General features: G+C 38.3%; 1 protein-coding gene across 5 annotated transcripts in view; it reads left to right on the top strand.

Moving 5' to 3' along the window:
• Positions 1–630: 630 nt before the first annotated feature.
• LOC139934726 (engulfment and cell motility protein 1-like) overlaps positions 631–25,083 on the top strand; it is a 35,511-nt gene continuing 11,058 nt past the window's right edge. Inside the window, exons 1-15 of one of the 5 annotated variants that reach the window (XM_071929104.1) lie at positions 631–712; positions 1,660–1,848; positions 2,755–2,928; positions 4,579–4,748; positions 6,099–6,198; positions 7,338–7,441; positions 8,447–8,470; positions 13,764–13,829; positions 19,005–19,086; positions 19,982–20,032; positions 20,521–20,640; positions 21,559–21,669; positions 22,266–22,370; positions 23,433–23,541; positions 24,442–24,578. In XM_071929104.1, coding sequence (XP_071785205.1) covers positions 1,741–1,848; positions 2,755–2,928; positions 4,579–4,748; positions 6,099–6,198; positions 7,338–7,441; positions 8,447–8,470; positions 13,764–13,829; positions 19,005–19,086; positions 19,982–20,032; positions 20,521–20,640; positions 21,559–21,669; positions 22,266–22,370; positions 23,433–23,541; positions 24,442–24,578 — 1,461 coding nt within the window. In that variant the 5' untranslated portion in view covers positions 631–712; positions 1,660–1,740. Of the gene's footprint in view, positions 713–1,659; positions 1,849–2,754; positions 2,929–4,578; positions 4,749–4,772; positions 4,793–5,171; positions 5,189–6,098; positions 6,199–7,337; positions 7,442–8,446; positions 8,471–13,763; positions 13,830–19,004; positions 19,087–19,981; positions 20,033–20,520; positions 20,641–21,558; positions 21,670–22,265; positions 22,371–23,432; positions 23,542–24,441; positions 24,579–25,083 lie in introns of those variants that run through there. The other 4 variants (XM_071929105.1, XM_071929106.1, XM_071929107.1 and 1 more) reach the window with 4 other exon arrangements.

Genomic DNA, 25,083 nt, shown 5'->3' with positions numbered 1-25,083 from the left:
ATTCTGTCAACAATCTTTGTCCATTCTGCTGTGTAGCTATACCCAAATTACAATATGACAATACAACCTGGGAAGCGGAGGGCGCTATTTTTCACATCAAATAGCCAACACTGATGTCCGGTTTGTGTAACCCAATGTTTTTTAGGAATTTGGCTTGGAGCGTTCTGGAGAAAACCCATTTTTAGGTAAAGAGGTAAAGAGACTCGTTATATTTTTTGTATGTTTCCTATGTAGACTGCTGCAGCTATCAGAAACTGTAATATCTATATATTTGAGATCATCCTGTATTGGCTGTTTTGCGTCAAGGGAAACTGACTGGTTATTTTTTTTTTATGATTTGGGGTTGAACAAAGAAAAAATTACTGTGGTCAAACCAGTGACCTCCAAAGCATTACTAAGCCTAGTTGGCAGTTTGCCTATTGAAGCCCTTATACATGCACAGAGCAAAGACTGGTCCTTGCTGATAATGGTCGGTTTACACAGGCGTGTAATTCTACAAGTTAATTTGTCTTGCTTTGACATTGAGGGCGCTATACCACATTAGTGGTAAAGTATCCTTCCACTGGTACCGTGCATCTCCACAATGTTATTTGTACAGACATAACGGGGACCATTGAAATGTCATCAATGGGAAGTTTGTGCTTGAAAGTGAACCTGGAACTCCGAAGTTGTTAAAAGATATCAGTGTTTGCAGGAGATTTGTGTGTTCAAGGTAAAGATTGTCAAGTTTGTTATATTTTCTAGTCTTACTACTTTGTGACACAGCAGACTGAAGCCTGAATTGTTTTGAGTGTGTACTTTTATGTTGGGTTTTTCCACCCTCGGGTCTCAATCTTGAATCATTCTGATTTCGTTGTTGACAGAGTGACACTCACCACTCACCACAGTCACACACTTCCGGGTTTATTGATTGATTGAAATACAAAATAAATTAATCGTTAGTTTGTTTGTTTGTTTGAATTTAAATTGTAGAGCAATCGGATAACTTTCCGTATGGCGCCACCACTTTTTCACTCATTTTGACAAAAAGGGATATATCAATCAGGTAAATTAGATACTATATTATTTTATTTCGAATGAAAAAGTGATGGCGCCATACGGAAACTTTTCCACATAGTATAAATAAGAGGTTTATTTATTAATTTAATTGATACAGTCATAACATAATTTTTAAATTATAGTATAGAATATATTATTATATATTAAGACTATATTAGTTTTATTATAATTATTATTATTAACTTTGTAAACAGCCTAATATTATAAAAACAAGATCACTTGTTGAAAAGTAAATTCCAAACGAGTTGAAAAGTAAATTCAAAACGAGATGAAAAAGGGGTAGTCCTCTTTCTGATTACTATAATTTATTGGTCCCCAACATTTTTATCATAAAAGTAAAATAGAAATAGATTTTTTTGAATTAATTTACATTTCGAGAAACAATGAATGTTGAATCTGACCACACTGTGTTTCACTCGTTTTGACCCAACACACCAGTTTTTCATGTGCACGTTGTGGTCATGATGACAACACAATTTGCGAGGGAAAATGTTTTTTTGTTTTACAAGTTTATTGTAACATTTTGATTATATTATAATGTATTTAAAATATTAACATCGGTAACTTTTCTTTCAATTTAATTATCTACTTATCATTCAGTGGTCCGCAGTATCAAGGGATTGAGCCACTGGTGCTCTGATGGTTTTTCCCACCCGCTGATTTACTCAAGAAATCATCAAGATGACGAGTAGTGTGACGGTCATCGACACATCGAGGGGTGATCCCTCCATCATCCGTCTCGCTGTCGAGATGGAGGGAAAAGGAGGCAAACTTTATTGCTTAGATCAGGTAATTCTGAACAGTCTTGCCATAAACAATAATACTGAGTTCTTTTAAAGTCACCTGGAATTTTTTTTTTTCCCCTTCAAACATTAGAGTATATGTTAATGAACAATAAAGTAATTGTTTGTAACCATTTATACGTTTAAAAAATAAGTTGTTTGGGGGTGACTCTGCTTACCCCTTTTGTGGCGTCAATCGAGGCAGACTTTGCCTTGATCGAACATCGTGACGTCAATCGAGGCAGACTTTGCCTTGATCGAACATCGAACACACGTACGTGTAAGTACATGCAATTCCTAGTTAAAAAAGTAAAACAACTCAAAATACATTTTTTTAATGTGTTAAAATAATGTTCAAATGTAAGTCTGATGATGTTTTTCAGCAGGATTTGAAACTTTGCATGGATGGAGAATAATTAGGTGAGGTTTGTGGTAACACCATAAATCTCTTTCCAGTAGGAACTGTAAACCACCATTTCATTTCAGAACTAAGGCTGAATCTGAATTGGCGGCAACGGCTACGGCCGGATCGCCGCGTCATCATCCATTGAAGTATAGGACGCCCTTAGCAGTACCCCTGGCAACGGTCGTAGCCGCAGCCGTAGTCACCAATTCGGATCCAGCCTAAAGCCCGGTTCATACTTCCTGCGAATGCAAAGCGAATCTTGACGTCACAAATTCGCAACGAACAATTCGCAGCAGTTGAGCTCTGCTCTACTCCCTTGCGAATAATCGCTGCGAAAGGAGGGTGTGGCGTCAAATTCACATCGAATTCGCTTCACGTTCGCATGAAGTATGAACCGGGTTAACACTGAGATTTACACAGTGCATTATACACTCTACAAAAGCTGTGGTCTGTCTGTGGAGCTTCACATTTGAATTGAACTTATTTTTGGATTTCTTTGCTTCCCAGAACAAACCCCTTCTGAAGATCATCGAGGAGGTATGCCACATGTACAATGTGACTAATCCCGGGGAGTATGCCCTGCAGCACAAAAACGATGATAAACTCACGTACACGTACATCACTGAGGAGAACCGTAGCGAGCTCGCCAACGGGATCGTTCTCAAACTGTCCGACTCTGCTGTGAGTCTTTTCCTATTGTATAGTGACCTCATACATCCTTCCATCTCTGAATTTTTTTATTTAAAGGAACATTACAGAATTGGTTCTGCTTGCAAAAAAGTTGTTGGCAGTGTAAGCACTCTTATGTAATCCACAATATACAAACACTGACAAACCTGTAGAAGTTTGAGATCGATCGGCCATCTGGGTCACGAGAGAATAGTGAAAAACCGATTACACATTTTGCATTGCATCGATGCCAAAACAAAAATGAATAAAACGCTTGATAAACTCAAAACGCGAAATTAGATTTATTTATTTCTCATAAAATATGAAATTTCAGACAGAAATATTTCAGAGGATGTTTTTCTACTAACATCATCATTAGACCGTGTAAGTTTTATGTAAATCTGTGATCTTCACGATTTTACTTTCTTACCAATTCTGTAACGTTCCTTTTAACTTTTTAAATAATATATCTAAAGGAAAACATTCAAGTGTCGCATTGTTTATTTTGGCAAAACTGCTAATTATTGTGCCGTTTTGGCTTTTTATGGGGGTAGGGGGATTTGTGTGTGTTCAATTTCTCTCTCAGAATCAAGATGCGGTACAGCATTTGTAGTGTTTCAGCTATGGACTCTCTCATTGAATTAATTCAAAAATAAACCACAAGGGAAATTTGGTAAATTTTTAAATGTTTTGGGGTTAAAGGGATGGTACACGTTCGGTAATTACTCAAAACAAATATTAACTTAAAAACTGACTACGTAATGAGCAATGGAGAACTGTGGATAGTATAAAACATTGTGGGAAACGACTCCCTCTGAAGTAACGTAGTTTTTGAGAAAGAGGCAACTTCTCACTAAAATAATAAAAGACTTCTAGCTAGAAGTCTTTTATTCCTTTCTGAAAGCACACAAATTCGTCCAACAAGGGTCTTTTTTATTTCATCATTTTCTCGCAACTTCAATGACCAATTGAGCCCAAATTTTCAGATGCTTGTTATTTTATGCTTATGATGGGATACACCAAGTGAGAAGACTGGTCTTTGAAAATTACCAATAGTGTAACTTCCCTTTAAACAAAGACAAATTGACTAGAGAAAATTTGAACCAAGGTGCCGGTGCCCACTTAGCCCTTTGTTAGCAATCTCCCTTTACGATACAACCTGGGAAGCTAACGGTTGGTAGAGCACCGGCAAGTTAATCCAGAGGTCGTTGGTTCCAATCCCACTCTACTCAATTTCTCGTTGTTCAACCCCCAAAATTTTCGATACAATATTGTAAGAGTATATGACACAACTGAGCTGGATTCAAATTAGAGGAGTTCTTCACAGCCTGGTGAGTCACTGTGGTTTGGTTTTATTCTGCTTCACCAGTTCGTACTTCCTGCAAATATGAATGCGAAGCGAAGGTTGGCGTCACAAAGTTTGAACCAATATTTGCAGTAGTTCAGCTCTGTTCAACTCACTTGCGAATACCGCTGTGAAAGGATAGTTGTGACGTCAAGTTCACGCCAAATTCGTTTCGCATTCGCAGGAAGTATGAACCGGGCTTAAGGCTGCTTCAAATGCCTAGTGTGAAGAGAGTTTTTTTAATATGTTATCAAACTTGTTGACAGCAGTTCTATTCAAATAAGAATTATTTATTATTTTTGGGGCAATCAAAATAGGGTAAAATGGCTCAAGATGTCTTCAGTAACCTTCAGTCGGAGAATCCAGATGAGACGTTTCAGTCTATGAAGAAGCTTTCCAAGGCCTCGGCAGACTTGACCTTTGCTCAGGAGTTCTGCAACCGCGGCGGCGGAAACCTATTGGTGCAAATGGTGGAAGATAACACAGAGTAAGTGGAAACCTTTTGGTGCAAATGGTGGAAGATAACACAGAGTAAGTGGAAACCTATTGGTTCAAATGGTGGAAGATAACACAGAGTAAGTGGAAACCTATTGGTGCAAATGGTGGAAGATAATACAGAGTAAGTGGAAAACTATTGGTTCAAATGGTGGAAGATAACACAGAGTAAGTGGAAAACTATTGGTTCAAATGGTGGAAGATAACACAGAGTAAGTGGAAAACTATTGGTTCAAATGGTGGAAGATAACACAGAGTAAGTGGAAAACTATTGGTTCAAATGGTGGAAGATAAGACAGAGTAAGTGGAAAACTATTGGTTCAAATGGTGGAAGATAACACAGAGTAAGTGGAAAACTATTGGTTCAAATGGTGGAAGATAACACAGAGTAAGTGGAAAACTATTGGTTCAAATGGTGGAAGATAACACAGAGTAAGTGGAAACCTTTTGGTGTAAATGGTGGAAGATAACACAGTAAGTGGAAAACTTTTGGTGCAAATTTGGGTTCAATCAGTCATCGAAGTTGCAAGAAAATTATGAAAGAAAACACACCCTTGTTGGACGAATTTGTGTGCTTTCAGATAGAAATAAAAGACTCCTAGCTAGAAGTCTTTTATTATATTAGTGAGAACTTACCTATTTCTCCAAAACTACATTACTTCAGAGGGAGTCGTTTCCCACAATGTTTTATACTATCAACATTTCTCCATTGCTCGTTACCAAGTCGGTTTTTAAGTTAATATTTGTTTTGAGTAATTACCAATTGTGTACCTTTCCTTTAAAATATATGTAGAAAAAATCAAGTTGCTTCCCAGAGGGTGTCTATGTTAAGCTTGGGCGATATCGATTTATTTTATTCACGATATATCTCCGACAATATATCGCGATATTCGATATAATCGCGCTTAATTAAATTTGACATCATCAGTCTTCAAACTCCCAGTGAAAGTTGTAGAAGAGACAGTCATATCATAAGAGAGGTGTTCTAATGACCTATTCTTCTGGTTTTACTCCAAACCTATGGGGTGCAAGATGTCTCAGCTAGGAAATACATCGCGATGTTGCGATATTTAATCGGTCGCGATATATCGCGATATATCGATATTTCGATTAAAACCAAATCGATCCGATATCGAAATCGTTTCCAAATTAGTATAGCGATATTCGATAATATTGTGATATCGCCCAAGCTTAGTCTGTGTTTTTATCTATAAGTAATACTTTTTAGATGATACCAAATTAATTTTCGTTTAGCTCTGAAATCATAAAGTTCTTGAGAAAAATGTCCTAGATATGTATTTTAGTGAGCTCACTCTAATGTTATCCTGTGTTTTGTCTGTAGGCAAGGAGATGCAATGGCTTACACTCTCTCCAGTTTCTTAGAACTTATGGAACATTCCATTATCCCGTGGGAGAACATCACTATCAAGTTTATCAAGCGGGTATGTTGCTTATAATTTGATAGATGTTATTTTTTAGGGTCTAGGTACTTTTTGAGTTCCTTCAAATCCAAATTAAAAACCCACCTCTATCCTAAGTTACTCTAGATTGAATCATTGTTAATTGCATTGTTTTGTCAGTAAAACATGTAGTTTATCTTTTGTTTGGTTGCTATACGCCTCTCTTAATATTTATGCATGAGGTACGTCACAATGCTAACTCAAAACGAGGCGATGGGCGTAACCACGGCAAGTGATGGGGGAACGGCGCCCATAGCCTCATGTTGAGTAAGAATTATGACGTCATGCATAAGTATTACGAGAGGCGTATTGTATTTCGTAAGCGCTTTGTATCGCTTTTGTAAAAAGCGCTATATAAGTAAGGTTATTATTATATTGTTATTATTTGTAGGACACACAACAAAATGTTCTCAGATTAACATGAAACTCACACAGTTTGAAGATAATGATGGTAGAAAGCTTCCCTGAAAATCTTACTTGCTGAGGTGCTGTAGTTTTTGAGAAAAAAACAACACAAAAACAACTTACGTCACATGAGACGGAAATTATTTAAGCAGGTAAAACATATTTTCGTAACATTGTTTTACTCATTTCTCAAAAACTACAGCACCTCAGCAACTAATATTAGAGGTAAATTGTCTACCATCATTATCTTCAAACTGTGTAAGTTTAATGTTAATCTGTGGACATTATGCTTTGTGTTAATACCCAATTCCTTTAACATTGTGGATAAAGAATATAATTTGTTCTTACCTTCAATTTTTTTCTGACTTCTGTAAAAAAACAATCCATACAAATCACATAAGAATTGCACTGCCTTTGTTCACTGGGCTGGCTCGCTGGTTTAATGGCAAGACATGTATCTACTCTAGTAGTTGTGGTCTCTACACTTTTGTCCCAAAGCACAACCCTGAGGGGTCACTTCGATGAGGAAAATGTAAATTTGTATCGGAAATTTTGCACAAGAGATAAAGCACAGGGCATGAATTACTGTGTTGTGTCAAGGGGTTATTTATGAAAGTGCTGCAAAGGGATTATTTTATTGAAGATTGAAGAAAGAGCACTCGTTCTGCATTTAGGCCCATCTGCTTATTTATATGTATTTTTTTCCCTTCTCTCAGATTGCATCCTACGTTAATCGTACCCACTCGGCGGTCCTCCAACCAAGCGATACTACAATAACTCTCAAAGCTCTGGCAATCCTGGAGAGTCTCATTCTGAGCAGGTAAAGTCCTCTGGAAATTGATTTCATTCTTAGGGGGAGCATTCTCAGTTTCTCACTAACGTCGAAGTAAAAAACCAATAGTAAACGCGAAGGTATAATGCGAAATGAGTCAAACCATCAGTCTGCACTGTTTTGCGAGACAATTCGCTTCGCTCTCACAACTGATGTATAAAGTGTGAACTGGGGTGTTGACAAATTGACAAAGTAAATAATAATATGATATTTAAAATTTATATTGCGCCCCTTTCATACAAAATGATCAGAGGCGCAGAACACATGTTAAAAAGCACAGAGTGGAAGAAAAAGAAAAAAAAAAAAGACTGGTCACCAGGCCAATGCCCAAACAGAAGTATGGGGATACGTCTGTCCTGCCAACAGAGAACTAATAGTTACTTATTACACAGGCATATCCCTGCTGGCATCAGTAATGTTTTGACCTTTTCAGGAGACAGACGCCTCTAACCCTATCTATGCTAAAATTCTAAACTAACTGGCAAGGTGACCATAGAAGAAGACGCGTCCATCGAATTCGTTGAATTCTTTCTTTGCTAACATTTAATTGAATTAACCAATAACCGATACTGTTCGGCCTTGAATTTCGTTGGGGGAGGGGGGGGGGGGGCACAAAAGGTGCCCTCTAACTGTAGTTTTCTTTGCCATGTTTAAGAAGTTGAATCGACCTTTCCCCAGGGGTTGAAATTCTTATGAGTCCCTAGTAAAAATCCACTCAAAGGATATTTTTTAACAAACTGCAAATTTCTCTAGTAATAACTTGATAACCCAAATACTTAAAAGCGATAACAGTGTTGAGTGACTCTGTATTCTTTGAAGGCACGAAAGATTTTTGTTCATGAAAGTTCATTAATACATTACTGACAACACAACAAAATAACCTTTTTCTTCCATTTGCAATGAGTTCAAGTACTAACAATGTTTTCCAAACACGTATGGTTTAATAACTCACTCCTTTCTACAATTTTTGTAACCTTTTTATGTTTGACATAGAGGGCAGTCGGATTCCGTTAGGACGTAAGTGCATCTGGTTTGAAGAAAACATTTTTTTCAATTGCTTCTGCGATTTGCACACTGTCCCCATTGTTTTTCGCACAAGTGTAAAAGTATGTTTCCTTTTTGTTGTAGGCTCAGATATCCTTTTTTTTTTCCTTCTATACTTTCTACAAAGATGATTATTTTATTCCAGTGGAATCTTTTATTTGAAAGATGACTTGATTTTTAAGCTCAACATTTCAGACAATTCGCTTGGCTCTCACAACTGATGTATTAAGTGTGAAACGGGGTGTTGACAAATTGACAAAGTTAATAATAATATGATATTTAAAATTTATATTGCGCCCCTTTCATACAAAATGATCAGAGGCGCAGAACACATGTTAAAAAGCACAGAGTGGAAGAAAAAGACAAAGAAAAAAGACTGGTCACCAGGCCAGTGCCCAAACAGAAGTATGGGGATACGTCTGTCCCGCCAACAGAGAACTAATAGTTACTTATTACATAGGCATATCCCTGCGCTGGCATCGGTAATGTTTTGACCTTTTTAGGAGACAGACGCCTCTAACCCTATCTAAGCTAAAATTCTACACTAACTGGCAAGGTGACCATAGAAGAAGACGCGTCCATCGAATTCGTTGAGTTCTTTCTTTACTAACATTTAATTGAATTAACCAATAACCGATACTGTTCGGCCTTGAATTTCGTTGGGGGAGGGGGGGGGGGTGGGGCACAAAAGGTCAATAGCCTTGTTCTTGTGCTGCATTGAAATGTTACCTCCAACTGTAGTTGCCTCCAACTGTAGTTGCCTTTGCCATATTTACGAAGTTGCATCAACCTTTCCCCAGGGGTTGAAATTCTTATGAGTCCCTAGTCAAAATCCAGTCAAAAGATTTTTTTTTAACAAACTGCAAATTTCTCTAATAATAACTTGATAACCCAAATACTTAAAAGCGATAACAGTGTTGAGTGACTCTGTATTCTTTGGAGGCACGAAAGATTTTTGTTCATGAAAGTTCATTAATACATTACTGACAACACAACAAAATAACCTTTTCTTCTATTTGCAATGAGTTCAAGTACTAACAATGTTTTCCAAACACGTATGATTTAATAACTCACTCCTTTCTACAATTTTTGTAACCTTTTTATATTTGACATAGAGGGCAGTCGGATTCCGTTAGGACGTAAGTGCATCTGGTTTGAAGAAAACATTTTTTTTCAATTGCTTCTGCGATTTGCACACTGTCCCCATTGTTTTTCGCACAAGTGTAAAAGTATGTTTCCTTTTTGTTGTAGGCTCAGATATCCTTTTTTTTCCTTCTATACTTTCTACAAAGATGATTATTTTATTCCAGTGGAATCTTTTATTTGAAAGATGACTTGATTTTTAAGCTCAACATTTATTTGGCTTAATGTTGATCCCAGTTCATGTATCTTTATTGTTTTATGACCATATTTTGTGGATCTTATTTTTGGGCCTTTTAGTTATTTAGTTTTTTGTGGTTAATTTTTTTTTTCTTCTTCTTCTTGTAAAGTGCCTGGGAGCATTTTTAATGGATTTGGCGCTATATAAACGTTTTATATTATTATTAGTTGGTGTAAGTGGCTCCAGGTTTTTTGGTGCAAAAAAGAAAGACAAGTTTCAATTTAATTTTAGTCGCGTAGTTTTATGGAAACGGAAATGACTAGAGTGTGGACAAATTTTCAGACTTTTTAAAGACACTGGACACTATTGGTATTGACCAGTCTTCTCACTTGGTATATCTCAGCACTCGCATAAAAGAACAAACCTGTAAAAATTTGAGCTCAATCGGTCGTCGAACTTGTGAGATATTAATGATAGAAAAAACACCCTTGTCGCACCTTGGTCACACGAAATTGTGTGCTTTCAGATGCTTGATTTCGAGACCTCAAATTTTTTAATCTGAGGTCTCGAAATCGAATTCGTGGAAAATTACTTCTTTCTCGATAAACTACGTCACTTCAGAGGGAGCTGTTTCTTATGTTTTATACTATCAACCTCTCCCCATTACTCGTAATCAAGAAAGGTTTTATGATATTAATAATTTTGAGTAATTACAAATAGTGTCCACTGCCTTTAAAATAAATGTGCCTTGTCGTGGCCCAGCAGTCTAGGTCACCGGGCCCAACCAAGCTTTGGTGTTGTCAGCAGCAGAGCGAGGGTTCGAATCCAGATCATGACACTTGTGCCCTTGAGCGATACAAGGCACTTGACAATAGCTGCTTCGTAAACAAGTTGGGAAGGTATTGCATTCTGTTCTACCAGCAAGGCTCTTAGTTTTGGTCTTGACCAGTCTCTTCAGGGGCTCTGTTTATTTGTGTATATTTATTATGATATTTTGGTGTTGGTATAGATGCTTGCTGATAACCTTTAAGATGCATCGCCTGATTTGTTGCCAAAGTCAAACTATTGGTTATTGTCATAGACCAGTCTTCTCACTTGGTGTATCTCAACATATCCACAAAATAAACCTGTGAAAATTTGAACTTAATTGGTTGTCAACGTTGGGAGATAATATTGGAAGAAAAAAAAGAACCTTGTCACATGAAGTTGTGTGCTTTCAGATGCCTGAATTCGTGACCTAGACCTCAAAATGACCGCAAAATCAAATTTGGGGTCTCAAAATCAAATTCAAATATTTTAGTGAGAAATAACTTCTTTCTCGAAAACAACGTTACTTTAGAGGGAGCTGTTTCTCACAATGTTTTAGACTATCAACATCTCTCCATCGATCGCTAACAAGTAAGCTTTAATGATAATGATAGTAGAAAGCTTCCCTGAAAATATTACTTGCTGAGGTGCTGTAGTTTGTGAGAAATGAGTAAAACAATGTCATGCAAAGAAGTTGTGAGTCACTGATCATGAGACAAAAATTATTTTAGCATGTTAAAAACGTATTTTCATGACCTTGTTTTACTAATTTCTCAAAAACACAGCACCTCAGCAACTAATGTTTTAAGGCACGCTTTGTACATTGTATTTTGTGTACAAAAAGTACCCAAATCCTTTAAGCAAAATAGAGCAAATTGACAACTTCAAACTTAAGCGTAATGTTAGTTCCATTTTAGGAGATTTTAGCTCTGACTTAACAAAATGTAGTCTTTGTTTGGACCCAACTTGTTCTCTTATAGCAACCATGTACACACATTGTGCATGTTACAAACTTTGTGTGCATTCAGCGTGTACACAAGTACAGATTCAAGAGTTTTGTTACAATTAGTTAGGAGAAAAAAACCCATAATGTTTAGGTCCGCTGGCAAAACAAAACATGGCGATGCGTCTTTCAGACCTTTATCTTGGTGCTGTAGATTGGGTTGTTTGTTTGTCTTCAAATTTTTTCTTTGTGTTAATTCCCTTTTTCCTTTTCTTAATTCATTTTACTTGACCAAAACTAGGTCCAAATGAATGGCTTGGGTAGTGGTTACGGCCGGAGCCCCCCCCCCCAAAAAAAAAAGGTTTTCAATGTTGTCATTCTTTCAAAGGGCCACAGCTTGTAGCTCGGCTCTTCCCCATGGCAAATCAGTCTAACATTTAGAACCAGTGCACTGCACCTCACCATGGTAAAAGTATTTCCAGTCCTTTCTTTGTTTTTTTGTGTGTAATTTTTTTTAAGAGTTCTGCACCAACACTTTCTAAATTAGTTTCACTTATTTATAAAAACAGCCACTGCACTTTGTACAATTGTACACCTTCTAGAGAGAGAATGACACAAGAAATGAAAGTAATTTTGAAGTTCTTGATTTGGTTTTGATGAGGGCTACCAGTCTTCCTTAAAATGTTGCGCTCGGTGGAAACTAAAAGATAACATGATTTTGGGTTGAACGAAGAAGAGCTTACGAAAGCAGGTTTTTTTATTTTTATTATTTTTATGCATGTCGCCAGACACACAAGGCCTGTAGGCCACTTCAAGGTGTGAGCTACAATTTTTTTTTTCCAGAGGCCGTTGCCACCTTCTCCTAGGGCTGAAACAGGGTTACCCCTTTTACAGTCCATACGGATGTAGGCTTGGGTATCATCAGTCCGAAGCCTGCCTGGTAGAGCGGCTTTTGGCTGGCACCCTTGACAAAATAGGGAGACCGCCAACAGAGGGGGCTAGATACCTTAGTTGATAAAGCACCGGCAAGGTAATCCGGAGGTCGTCCAGCTCTAGTCAATTTGTCTTTGGTTCAACCCCAAATTGTTAAAAATTTACCCAGTCGGTTTCCCTTGTGGTTTATTGTTTGATTGTTTTAAAGACGCACACACTTGAACGACTCATTTGGAATTCTAGTCAACCTTCCGCCTTTTCGCTATAGTGTCACTGGTTCCCCTCTGCGCTTTACACATGTTAGAATGGAACATGCTGTTGGGACCAGTGAAGAAACCATGGGCTCGAGTCCGTTTCCAAATGGTCGACCACAGTAGTCAACCAATGGTCAACCAGCCTGTGTACCAGTGCAAATGGTCAACCTTTAGTTAACCATTGTGCACACGCAAACTTGTTCAAGGGGATGGAAGGCAACAATTAATTAATATCTGTTATCATTTCAAGAATTATTTTTGCATGTAAACCACTTCAAGTATCAAAACTGTACATAACTGTCCAATCGAAGCCCGGTTCATAATTCTTGCGAATGCGACATGAATTTGACGTTACAACCCTCATTTCGCAGCGATATTCACAAGTGAAAATCCTGTTACATCACCCCCATTCTGAAACAACTACACTGGCTCCCTATCTCTCAATGAATCATCTTCAAGCTGATGCTCATTGTCCACAAAGCTCTTAATGGCAAGGCTCCCCACTATATTTCTGAACTGCTTCAAGTTTACACTCCATCAAGGAATCTTTGATCAAGTTCTATGCTTCTCCTCATTGAACCCAAGTCTCGACACTCATGGGGTGACAGGTTTTTTTCTTCAGTGGCGCCACGCATCTGGAACTCTCTACCACTTAATCTTCGATCTTGTCTTTGTACTGCAAAATTCAAGTCTCTTCTCAAAACTTATCTTATGTCACAGGTTTTCAATGACTAATTTTGTTGTGTCTGTTTTTCTTTGTGTTGTGTTTTGTTTTTTGTTTTTGGTTTTACTGCGCCTTGAACACCCAGCAGGGTGGATATGTGCGCATTACAAGTCTTATTATTATTATTAAGTGAGTTGAACTGCTGCGAATTACACATTACAAATTTGTGCATGCGCATTCGCAGTTAAGTATGAACTGGGCTTTAGGGTAAAGTATTTTAAAAAGCCTTAAGTAGAATTTTTTTGATGTTTTAACAATGCACTATTCATTTTGTACATTTTCAGCTCTGAGTTGTACACCAACATTGCTAATGAAATCACCTTTCCCAATCTTGTGCCACATCTGGAGAGGTGAGTTGTCATATCATTACATTTTCACACAACATAACAATTTATTGAAAATACCAAACATCAAGAATTTTTTTGGCTCAAAACTTGCTTAAAACAAAATGATATAAACAAGTGGCGCGTCGTGGCTGAGCGGTCTAGTTCACTCGAGCCCAAGCTTTGGTGTCGTTAGCAGCAGAGTGTGGGTTTGAATCCTGGGCCCAATTTCATAGAGCTGCTAAGCACAAAAATTTGCTTAGCATGAAATTTCTTCCTGGATAAAAACAGGATTACCAACAAAATTTCCATTTGTTGCATATTTCATGTTAGTGGTATTAAGCTGTTGTTTGCTTATCCTGAAAATCACATGGAAATTTTGTTGGTAATCCTGTTTTTATCAAGGAAGAAATTTCATGCCAAGCTAATTTTTGTGCTCAGCAGCTCTATGAAACTGGGCCCATGTCATAACACTTGTGCCCTTTAGCAAGGCATACTGTAATTGCTTCATAAAAAGTTGGGAAGGAGTGCATTCTGCTCTACCAGCCAGGCGCCTAGTGGGTGATACCCATGCCATCCTTACAGACTGTGAAGGGAGGTAACCCTGTGTCAGCCCCAGGAGTACATGTAGGTGGCAAGGTGCCTACAGTGACATCTGACTTTGACGCGACCCAAATCAGTTAAAGGAACACGTTGCCTTGGATCGGTCGAGTTGGTCTTTGAAAAGCGTTTGTAACCGTTTTTTATAAAATGCATATGGTTAGAAAGATGTTGTAAAAGTAGAATACAATGATCCACACAAACATGCCTTGAAATTGCGTGGTTTTCCTTTTACCTCGTCGACTAACACGTCGGCCATTTATGGGGGTCAAAATTTTGACTCCCATAAATGGCCGACCATGTTAGTTCGCACAGTAACAGGAAAACCACGCAATTTCAAGGCAAACTTGTGTGGATCATTGTATTCTACTTTTAAAACATCTTTCCAACCATATGCATTTTATAAAAAACACTTACAAACGCTTTTGTTTTGACCAACTCGTCCGATCCAAGGCAACGTGTTCCTTTAAGTGTAGCCCTCAACTTGAAATGGCCATCCTGCCTTTATCTGTGATGTTGGGCAAAAAAAAACTTCTAAAAAAACTGTTTTTATATTTTTTTATATAAAGTTGTCATGAACTGAACTATTTCGTTTAGATTTTAGTTACTTATATCTACGTTAAGTACGATTACTACCCATCATGGGGTATCGTTTGCATTAATGCAATTGTATTTCGCCGAGTGTGCATTACTGAAAAAAAAATGCTAATTGTATTGAATTTAAAAAATATTTAATTGCCTGACGTTTTGATCCTTGCAGAGTCTTTCTCAAAGGCTAAATGACAACACAACAAACATGAACAGGTGTGAAAGTGTCAAGTAGTCAAGTGATAATACATACATGTAGTACACTTACCTGATAATGTGTGTTGTGTTGTGTTGTCATTTTGCCTTTGAGAAAGCCTTTGCTAGGGTTGAAACGTCAGGCCATTAACTATCTTGTGCATTTATACCATAGATCCTTTTGGTTGGTAAGAATTTTTGCAACAGCTAATTTTATTTTCTCATGAATTGAATTTAAGGACACAATTTATTTTACTCTGCTAAATCTATCGCTGCACTAGTCAAAATGTGTAAGCCATATTTAACATTCATCGTTGTAATGCAAGAATGTCATCATTGTTAAGAACAATATCATATGAACGTCAGAAGTCATGTTTGCTGCCCTCAGGGATCTGCACACCCGAACCCCTCTTTACTCCTCCGCAATCACCTCTTCTTCCTCCTCCTCCTATTACCCTAACCCTTACCCCTACCAAGCCTTCCCGTCCTCCTCTGGGTACGAACCCAAATACCCACACCCACTCGGCAAGGGTGGGTCTTCTTCCTGCTCGACCAGAACCCCTTCAGTTGTGTAAGTCACCACGCCCATTTTTGCACGCTTCCCTGACCCCTCTTTTGCTCAACTGCTAATGTAATGCATCTCCTGCATGTGCACCAGACTGCTACAACCCTCCATTAGGAACAAAAAAGACGACATTACTTTAACAATCACCCTAGAAGGTCAGAGCATTTGGATTGTTTTTGTGCATGATTGATAGCTCTGCGTGTGCACTCTTAGATTAAATTGATACATGTAGCTCTGCGCGTGCACTCTTACAGTAAAGCTTTTTGTACTACGCCCTCAATGTCAAAACACAGACCAGGTAATGAGCCAAACTATTTTTGCCCGGTCTCTGAACTGTCAGAAGAGCGCCCTCAATGCAGAGGATCAAGGTGCATCCTCTGCTACTAGTTGTTTAATAAAGAGCAGCAAGAATCTGGACTAGGGTCAGAGTAGAAAGTTCACCATCATCATAGCCGTCCTCCCGAGGTAGATCCCGGAGATGGCTTTCCAACCATGAGTCTTCATGGGTCTCTGTTCCTTGCTAGGTGTCCTGCTGCTGCCACAGATGGTATGTCAGCCTCTTCACAGAAGTGCTTGATGTCTTCCAGCCATCGTTTCCCTGGTCTTCCTCTGGGTCTGTTTCCTGCAATGTGGCCTTCTACATGTAGAAGTATTTTGGGGTATCGGCCATTGCCCATTCTGTTCACATGCCTAAAATACTTGAGTTTAGTTTTCCTAATTGAAGTTGGAAGATCTTTATAGTAGTGAAGCAGTTCACGTACTCTTGTGTTGCGAAGTCTGTCCCTTCTGGTGACCCAAAGTATTTTCCTCAAGCATGCCATCTCAAAAACCCTTAATCTCTGTTCATCTGCTTTCTTTAGTGTCCATGTTTCGGAGCAAGACTCTGTAAAGATTAAGCTTGGTTGAATTCTTGATGTCTTTGGATGTCCATATAGAGTTCAGCTTTTGCATGGCCCCCATGGCAAGTCCAACTCTACGCTTGATGTCATTTTCACTGGTGGGGATTTCTGAAATCACACCCCCCAAGTAGATGAAGTTTTCGATTTGGTCCAAGGATTTACCATCTACCTGGATGTTAAGCTGGATCTTATCTCTGTTAAGGACTTGGACTACAGTTTTGCTTTTGTTTATCGTAAAATTTAAGGTTTAAGACTTATTTATTTCCACTGTATCAAAATCAATCAGTTTAGGATTTGAATTCATGAAGTTATATGGTATACATCCAACTGTGTACCCGTTGGCTGCATAAAATTTTGCTTTACGCAGTAACATGGGGATGCTCACCCCCAAAGTGGCGCAAGATTTGCACATTGCGCATGTACTAACACAACTGATCGGCAAAATGAGCAAACATCACGCCTTTTGATGGTGGTGTGACACATACGTATTTGTGAGTCTGCTAGTGCACAATTTGACAGCATTTGCCAACTGAATTTGGAGTGGTCACAGTCATCATGCAGCATGAAGTGGCGCTCATTGGGGTTACATTCAGTCGAAAGACATGACCTTGAGATGGCTCCAACATATACCGATCAGGGGCTGACACTCTGAGGAAAAAAACAGAAGACAATTTCACAAAACTTTACATAATTTTTGTCATGGTTCCTGACCATTAAAAGTAAAAGTTAAACTTTTTTTTCGTTAGAGCAGGTGATACTCTTTGAAATACCAGTCATTCAAAAAAATATATTTTTTAATGTTTGGGCCAAAAATCTGACAGAGCATCTTTAAGCTAATCTGTTCTGTCCAACAGTTGGGATACATTTTGAAATATAAGACATCAAATTTTTTCTTGAAATTAGCTCTTTGTCCACCCACTTGCCACCAATCCCCCCTATCTCACAAAATTGATGAGTAAATGAAATTCTTTGCCAGCGTAAGCCCTGGACTGTCGTCTTTGCAAAAGGGCACTTCAATTAACATGTTTTAATAGAAAAAGGATGTTTTAAAGGGTACAGAGGCCATTTAATAGCAAGGGCAATACAGCATGATATCAGTTGCCTCATTGAACTTGCACGCTCCTTGCCTGCTGCATGATGAACTGCCCTCATAAACAAATCCATACCCACAAAGACTGTTACCGGTTCTCGTTATACCCCAAGACCTTGCCAGAGTGGAACCTACTTCCCCAAGACATCCGTACAGCACCTGACCTTAAGTCACCAAGTGACAAAAAAAGCGCATTACAACAACTAATGGTTTGTCAAGCTATGTTGCGTTTAGACCCCTACCCGACGTACGACGACAACCTCACCAGGTGTTTGTACGGAGACCAATACAGATACATAATACCTACCTACATGTACAATACATGTAGGGCGCTAGGGAAATCTAAATTGGCTGGTTTGACATTTGAGTTATTAATTGACCTTTTGCCGTTATTTGAAGTTTGTTTATTGGTGAATTGAAGTGTCATTGTTTTATTTGAGCAAATGAAAAGAAACAATCCAAATTTGGGAATGCTTTAAAGCCAATATACACTTTCAGTATGGTCCAAGTCCCACACTTCGTGTATCAAAACTTATATATAAAATAACAAACCTGTGAAAATTTAGGCTCAATTGGTCATCGGAGTCGGGAGAAAATAACGGGAAAACCCACTCTTGTTTCCGCACGTTTCACCGTGTCATGACATGTGTTTAAAATAAATCCGTAATTCTCGCTATCGAGAATTGATATTGTTTTAATGTTTTCTCAAAAAGTAAAGCATTTCATGGAACAATATTTCAAGAGAAGTCTTTCACCATTACCTTCTGTAAACCTAAATTATTTGTAAATCTGTGATTTTTTTCTTTTCTTTCCTGTACCTAAAGTGTATAATGGCTTTAAATCAATTAGGTCAAATAAATTCCTAAGTTTGGAAAGTGCTTGCAATAAAACACTGTGGTTCGGTGGTTGGACTGCTTATCTTGGTTGCGACCGTAAAGGATGAATGATGGTTAGACTGCAGGACTTGCAATTGCAAGATTGTGTGTTCGAATCCTACCAAGCCAACCGCTGATTTCACAATGACTAGAATTAGTGCTGTTGTTTAGTCACTGAAGCACAGTTTCTTGGTTTGTGCAACTCATAATTATAGATGTTAAACTCAATGTTTGTAATGGGAGAGATTGTCTTTTGCCAGCATGGTGTTATCCCCTTTTGGGAGTTTGCTGAGTTCCCTTGATGGGAAGATAATTGAAACAAACAATGAACAAACAAAACAATGATTATATCAACTAACATTTTTATGGTTTTGTGTGGTTTGTTTCCAGCAACAAGCATCCAGTCATTCAGCAATATTGTCTGGCCCTGATGAATGCCCTCTGCCTGAGAGCACCAGAAGAACGTAAAAAGGTAACAGTTGGAAAATGAGAAATCAGTTTTCTTACTGAATCTGTTAGTTCATTGCAGTGTCATGGCCGAGCGATTAAGAGCACCGGATTCGAGCTCTGGTGTTTGATCAGCAGGGTGTGGGTTTGGATCCCGATCGTGACACTTTTTACATAAAATTGGGGAGGTTGTGCTTTCTGCTCTACCGGCTAGGCTTCGAATTGAAGATACCCAAGCCTACATACGTATGGACTGTGAAAGGGGTAACCCTGTTTCAGCCCTAGGAGTAGGTGGCAATGGCCTCTGGAAAAAATTGTTGCCCACACCTTTCAGGGCTTGTGTGTCAGGCGACTTGCATAAAAAAAAAAAAAATGACAAAGTTAACCTTCCTACTCTTGGTGTAGTTTTCTAGTGAGTTGACCAATTGAATACAACATTTAATATGGGACATTATGAGGGCATTCTACAAAGAACATGTGGCCTCACAATCATCAACAAAATAAAAACAAAACAAAAAAAAGATCATTTAAGTTGGGAAATTGGGCGAGTTTTGAGTTAGCATTTGAAGGTTGCAGTAGATGTGGCTTCCTTGCTAGCACAAGGCAGCTTGTTCCACAATTTAGGGGCAACAGCTGTCACCAGCCTTACTTTTGTAGTGAAGGGGTCGATTTCACAAAGATATAGGACTCGTCTTATCTCGAGTTAGGACGAGTAAATCGTCTTAACTTAGGAATAATCTTAAGGTCTGCATGCTATAGTGCAGGGTTGGGACTCATTCCAAGTCCTAAGATTAGTCTCAAGTTAGGAAGAGTTTTGTGAAATCGACAGCAGAACAATCAGTCGGGTGACATCATAAGAGGAGTGAAGTCCCTTAAGACCTCCGTGTCCAACTTTTGAGAAATTTATGTTTTCTTTGCAGAAACTTGAAGATTCGTTATCTTCCAAGGAAATCAGGACAGTCATCATGGAGGTAAATAAGATGCTTTATGTATTTTAGCTTAAAGACACTGGACACTATTGGTAATTGTCAAAGACCAGTCTTCTCACTTGGTGTATTTCAACACTTGCATAAAATAACAAACCTGTGAAAAGATGAGCCTAATCGGTCGTCAAAGTTGCAAGATTTTAATGCCCTGCTTGTGGAGTGGGTCACTTGAGGGCTGGCCCCAGGTAAACAACGTCACTACGAGAGCGGTGAGTGGTCGTTCGTTTAGCTCTTGTCAGGGGCTCACCCGAGTGAGCAACGCGGGGTAGACCGAGGGAAGCTAAATAAACGCACCCTTTAATTGATTTCCAATCAACATGGGCATTTTAGACAAAATAAATTTGCAGGATACTTATTATTATCACTATCTTAATGTCACAGTGAAACCCGGAAGTAAAATTCAGAGATTTGATCATGGGAAACTCACAAAAACATTTTTCACCAATATAAATTGTGTTTTCATCTTTTCTTAGAAAGTTGTCCGATCTCAGAATATAGGGACCGAGATGCAGCACCAGCTGTACGTCTTTCAACAGTTGACCTTTAACCTTTTGGAGAAGAAGATGAACACCAAGATTGACCCCAACAATGAGGTAAATTGAGCACACAGTAGACACGGCAACAAGTTCAGAACGAGAAGTTCCCTCGATCCACTAAACTAAAGTAGTAGTCCCAGCTGATTTCTCCCTGTCACCCAAGGTGTGGAATAGTCTTCCCTACCACATCAGGACTGCAAATACAACATCTTATTTCAAAACTGTCCTCAAAACCCACCTCTTTGCAGTTAAACAATGACCAGCAACTCTCTACAAACTTTTTCTGTTCCTTTCTTTTGAACTGTTTATTTTGTATCCTGAGCGAGCGTCATGAGCGCCTTTTTGTGGCAGATACCGGCGCTATATAAGACTCCATTGTTATTATTAGTAGTAGTAGTTAAAAAACAGTATAGTTATTTTCAGAACTGAGAAGTTACCGGAACTTCGAAAAAATCTACTCCCGAGCGGTTATGTCTATGCAGGAAGAATAATCCCCAATGGGAAAACACAATCTGAGAAGTGTTACTTCAGTAACACTTTTCAGATTCAAATATGGGGGCTTCAATTTTTCAATTGCTCATTATAAAGTGAAATGTTTCTCAAAATGCTTTATACTATTGAAAGCTGCTCTAGGCTTCTAAGCAAAACTTGTTATTGCCATTAATTTGTCACTTTAAAGTTGATCTGGCTCTGAAAAAAATTAGACTATTGACCCATCATCAGAAAAATCTTGAATGCGCCATACTGGTGAGCAATTTCACTGTGCGTTTTCATATATAACTCTATGCATAGAGTATGCTGTGCGTTATGCAGTGAAGTGCGCATTTTAGACGACGCGGCGTTAACACACGTAAACCTAACATGCCCACCAACATGGTGAGCGTGGCACCATCGCCGCGTGTGAAGGGGACTATAGCGTTCAGAGTATCAGGACTTTCCTACCATGCTAATCTTGATGTTTTCTTCCCTGACCAGAAACACAGAGAAAACATCATTGATCTTAGAATGATTGCTTTTGGTTCCCATGGCGACATCAGGAAACCATCCATGTCTGCAACTAACGACTACAAGAAACTTGGCTTCACAGTGAGTTATTTTTAATTCATTTAACTTTAAAAATAAGAGCGGACTGGAAAAAGTTTCTGCACAATCTTTGTTGACAGATGATGCATAATTATAATAAAGGCATTGGACACATTGGTAATTGTCAAAGACTAGCCTTCACATATGCATAAAATAACAAACCTGTGAAAATTTGAGCTCAATCGGTCATCGAACTTGCGAGATAATTATGAAAGAAAAAAACGCCCTTGTCACATGAAGTTGTGTGCATTTAGATGGTTGATTTCGAGACCTCAAGTTCTAAATCTGAGGTCTTGAAATCAAATTCTTGGAAAATTACTTCTTTCTCGAAAAACTATGGCACTTCACAATGTTTTATACCATAAATCCCCATTACTTGTCACCAAGAAAGGTTTTATGCTAATAATTATTTTGAGTAATTACCAATAGTGTCCAGTACCTTTAAAGGTATACTGGATTGGTAAGGATAAAACGTCATTGTTTAGTCTGTAAGGGTACTGAATACGTGTTGTCCTCAACTTGCTGTCGATCTGTCACAACAAAAATATGTAAACAAGTAAACTTAAACGAATAATATTATTTTTTATTATCTCTTGCAGAACACTTCGAATCCTACGATGGACTTCATGGTTGTACCGCCCGGCATTCTTGCACTGGATTGTATGTACTTCTTTGCCACAACACACAACGACAACTACACCAAGGTAGAGTTGGAACACCTAAGGCTCGGGTCACTAGTGCTGGGCGAATAGTGAAATTTTGTTATTCGGATACCGCTGGCCAACTATCCGAAATTAACCGGATATTCGAATAGTTTTTTAGCTGCTAGAGGGCGCTATTAAAAAAAACAAAATGAAATCTTATGGTCGGATTGATATAGTTTTAGACAGTGTCACTCGGTTCATTCATAAAAATGACCGGATCTAATTTAAAGATGGCGATTTGCTAATTCTTTTGATCGTGATTGACTCTACGTGAAGGAAAACTTTTGTAATCTTTGAACAAATTACGTCAGAAATGTCATTGTTTTAACTCTTCAGACAAAACATTCATATCAGTTGTCGCCCGACGTCCGTGGATATTCGGATATTAAAGAATATCCGGTTACTTGGTTGTAATTACAGAACTATCCAGTTTATAAATAGGTATTCGTGCCCATTGCGGATACCTATTCGCCATTAACCGGATATTCGAATAATTCGCCCAGGCCTACGGGTCACACAGGCTACGAAAACGAGAATGTTAGAAGTTGATGCACTCGATTGGTTGAATGAGGGTGGCTGTATTCAACCAATTGAATCATTCTCATTGTGCGTTATCGTTATTATTTCCGTTATCGCTGCAGTGTGAACTGGCCTTTAGGCATTTATTTGTTTGTTTACTTTTATGTTGCCATTCGCCACCATTGTAAAGATCACAGCACAGATAAACATCCGCTTAGTGGAACACGTCGCCTTGGATCGGTGCATGCTACACGACCACTTTGGTAGCGTTAGTCGTTTTTTAAAACAATGTCTAACAGTTCCCAAGAATAAAATGTGAACATTCAAATGTGACTTGATTCTCTTCTTGGAGATTGCCTGGAACTGGTTGCCTGTAAATTGTCTCGTGTGACACAACCTTTATGGCCAAACTATTCATACATGTATTTGGTAACAAACAGTGCTAATACTGGTCTTTGACAATTGCATAAAATGTCTGTTTGCCTTTAGTAATATTTATTTGTGTTGAATTTTTTGTTGTGCTCTATTATGAAACATGTACAGGTTGTACTTGAGAATTCTTGCCGAGCAGATGAGCACGAGTGTCCTTTTGCCAGAACCAGCATCGCACTCACCAAAATGCTGTGTGAGATTTTGAAAGTCGGTGAAGCTCGTAAGTTTTTAAAACTGTTACTTTTATTCATGCCAACCTTTGGTGATTTTAAAAGCACAAGCTAGGTGTTAGATTGATACATTTTAAAGTTTTGAAAACCAATTCTATAAGTTGGTTGTGACAATTTTATGTGATCGGAATTAATACTTTATGATTTCCAACTTTTTCGACCAGAAATTATGACATCATTTTTTCTCCAAAAAAACTTTGATCACACCAAAATTATAAAAGTGACGGAGTTCACATTTTCACCAGACCACTCTGCTGGGGTGCCTGCAACAAGTGATCGCAAGAATACGAGATTTCGTGAGGAGTCGGTTTAACAAAAAAATTCTCACAGCCCTTGGAAAAGCCAAACATTTTACAGAAATGTGACGTTGCAGAATGATCAAGTACATCGAAGGCTCCCCATTGCAACTTTCTGATCTGGAGATCTGCCCAATTCAAATTACTTTAGAATGACCAACTTTTTTTGACCAGAAATTACGTCATCAAAAACCACGATTACACCAAAAGTATAAAAGTGCTGAGTTAAAATTTTCACCAGACCCTTCGTCTTGTGAACACACAACAATTGATCGGTTTTATTTTATAAGAACCTCTCCAATGCTTCAGATGTGCACGGCTGATGATCTGGGCCCAATTTCATAGAGCTGCTTAAGCACAAAATTTTGTTTAAGCAAAAAAATCCTTGCTTCGTAAAATCAGATTACCAGCTAAGACTCCACTCAATTGTTATGCTAAGTAAACAATAGCTAAATACCTGTCACAAGCAATGTATGTGGCATGAAATTTTTGCCAGTAAATGTGTAAAATAAGCAAGCTATTTTCGTGCTTAAGCAAATTTTTTGCTTAAGCAGCTCTATGAAATTGGCCCCTGTATTTGTTTTCTGCTTACAGCTGACGAGACAGGGCAAGAGTACTACCCGATGTTCTTTTCTTGTGATAACTCCTTCAAGGAGTTCTTCTGTCAGTGTATCCGTCTCTTCAATAAGACTTGGAAAGAGATGAGAGCTGAGCTTCAAGACTTTCCCAAGGTAGCCATATCTTTTTAGCTTACAGGTTCTAATGTTGGCTGGTAACAGGTTTCTGCTATTAAGCAAGATTTTGTCTGCAAATTTGTTTTGCTTACATGGTTAATTAAATTTGGCTCTGGTCTGGGTGCAGAGTTGGTGTGTGCTCCTACAGATTATTATGAGTTTTACACAGCCAAAACAACTATGTGTCCAATCGATTTGTACTAGTCTGCTTTCATTCAAACAAGTGTAACAATTTAAGCCTGGGAGGGCAAAATGTATCAGTTGGTGATTATACATCATATCTGGGGCCAATTTCATAGAGCTGCTAAGCACAAAAATTTGCTCAGCATGAAATTTTGGCCTTCATAAAAACAGGATTTCTAACCAAATTTCCAGGTGATTTTCAGGAAAAGCAAACAACAGCTGAATATTAGTAACAGGCAATATGCATCAAATGGAAATTTTGTTGGGTATCATGTTTTTATCAAGGAAGACATTTCATGCTAAGCAAATTTTTGTGCTT

Source organism: Asterias amurensis, chromosome 3, assembly GCF_032118995.1.
Source record: "Asterias amurensis chromosome 3, ASM3211899v1".
NCBI classification, from domain to species: domain Eukaryota; kingdom Metazoa; phylum Echinodermata; class Asteroidea; order Forcipulatida; family Asteriidae; genus Asterias; species Asterias amurensis.
This window is presented reverse-complemented; position numbering and strand designations above follow the sequence as displayed.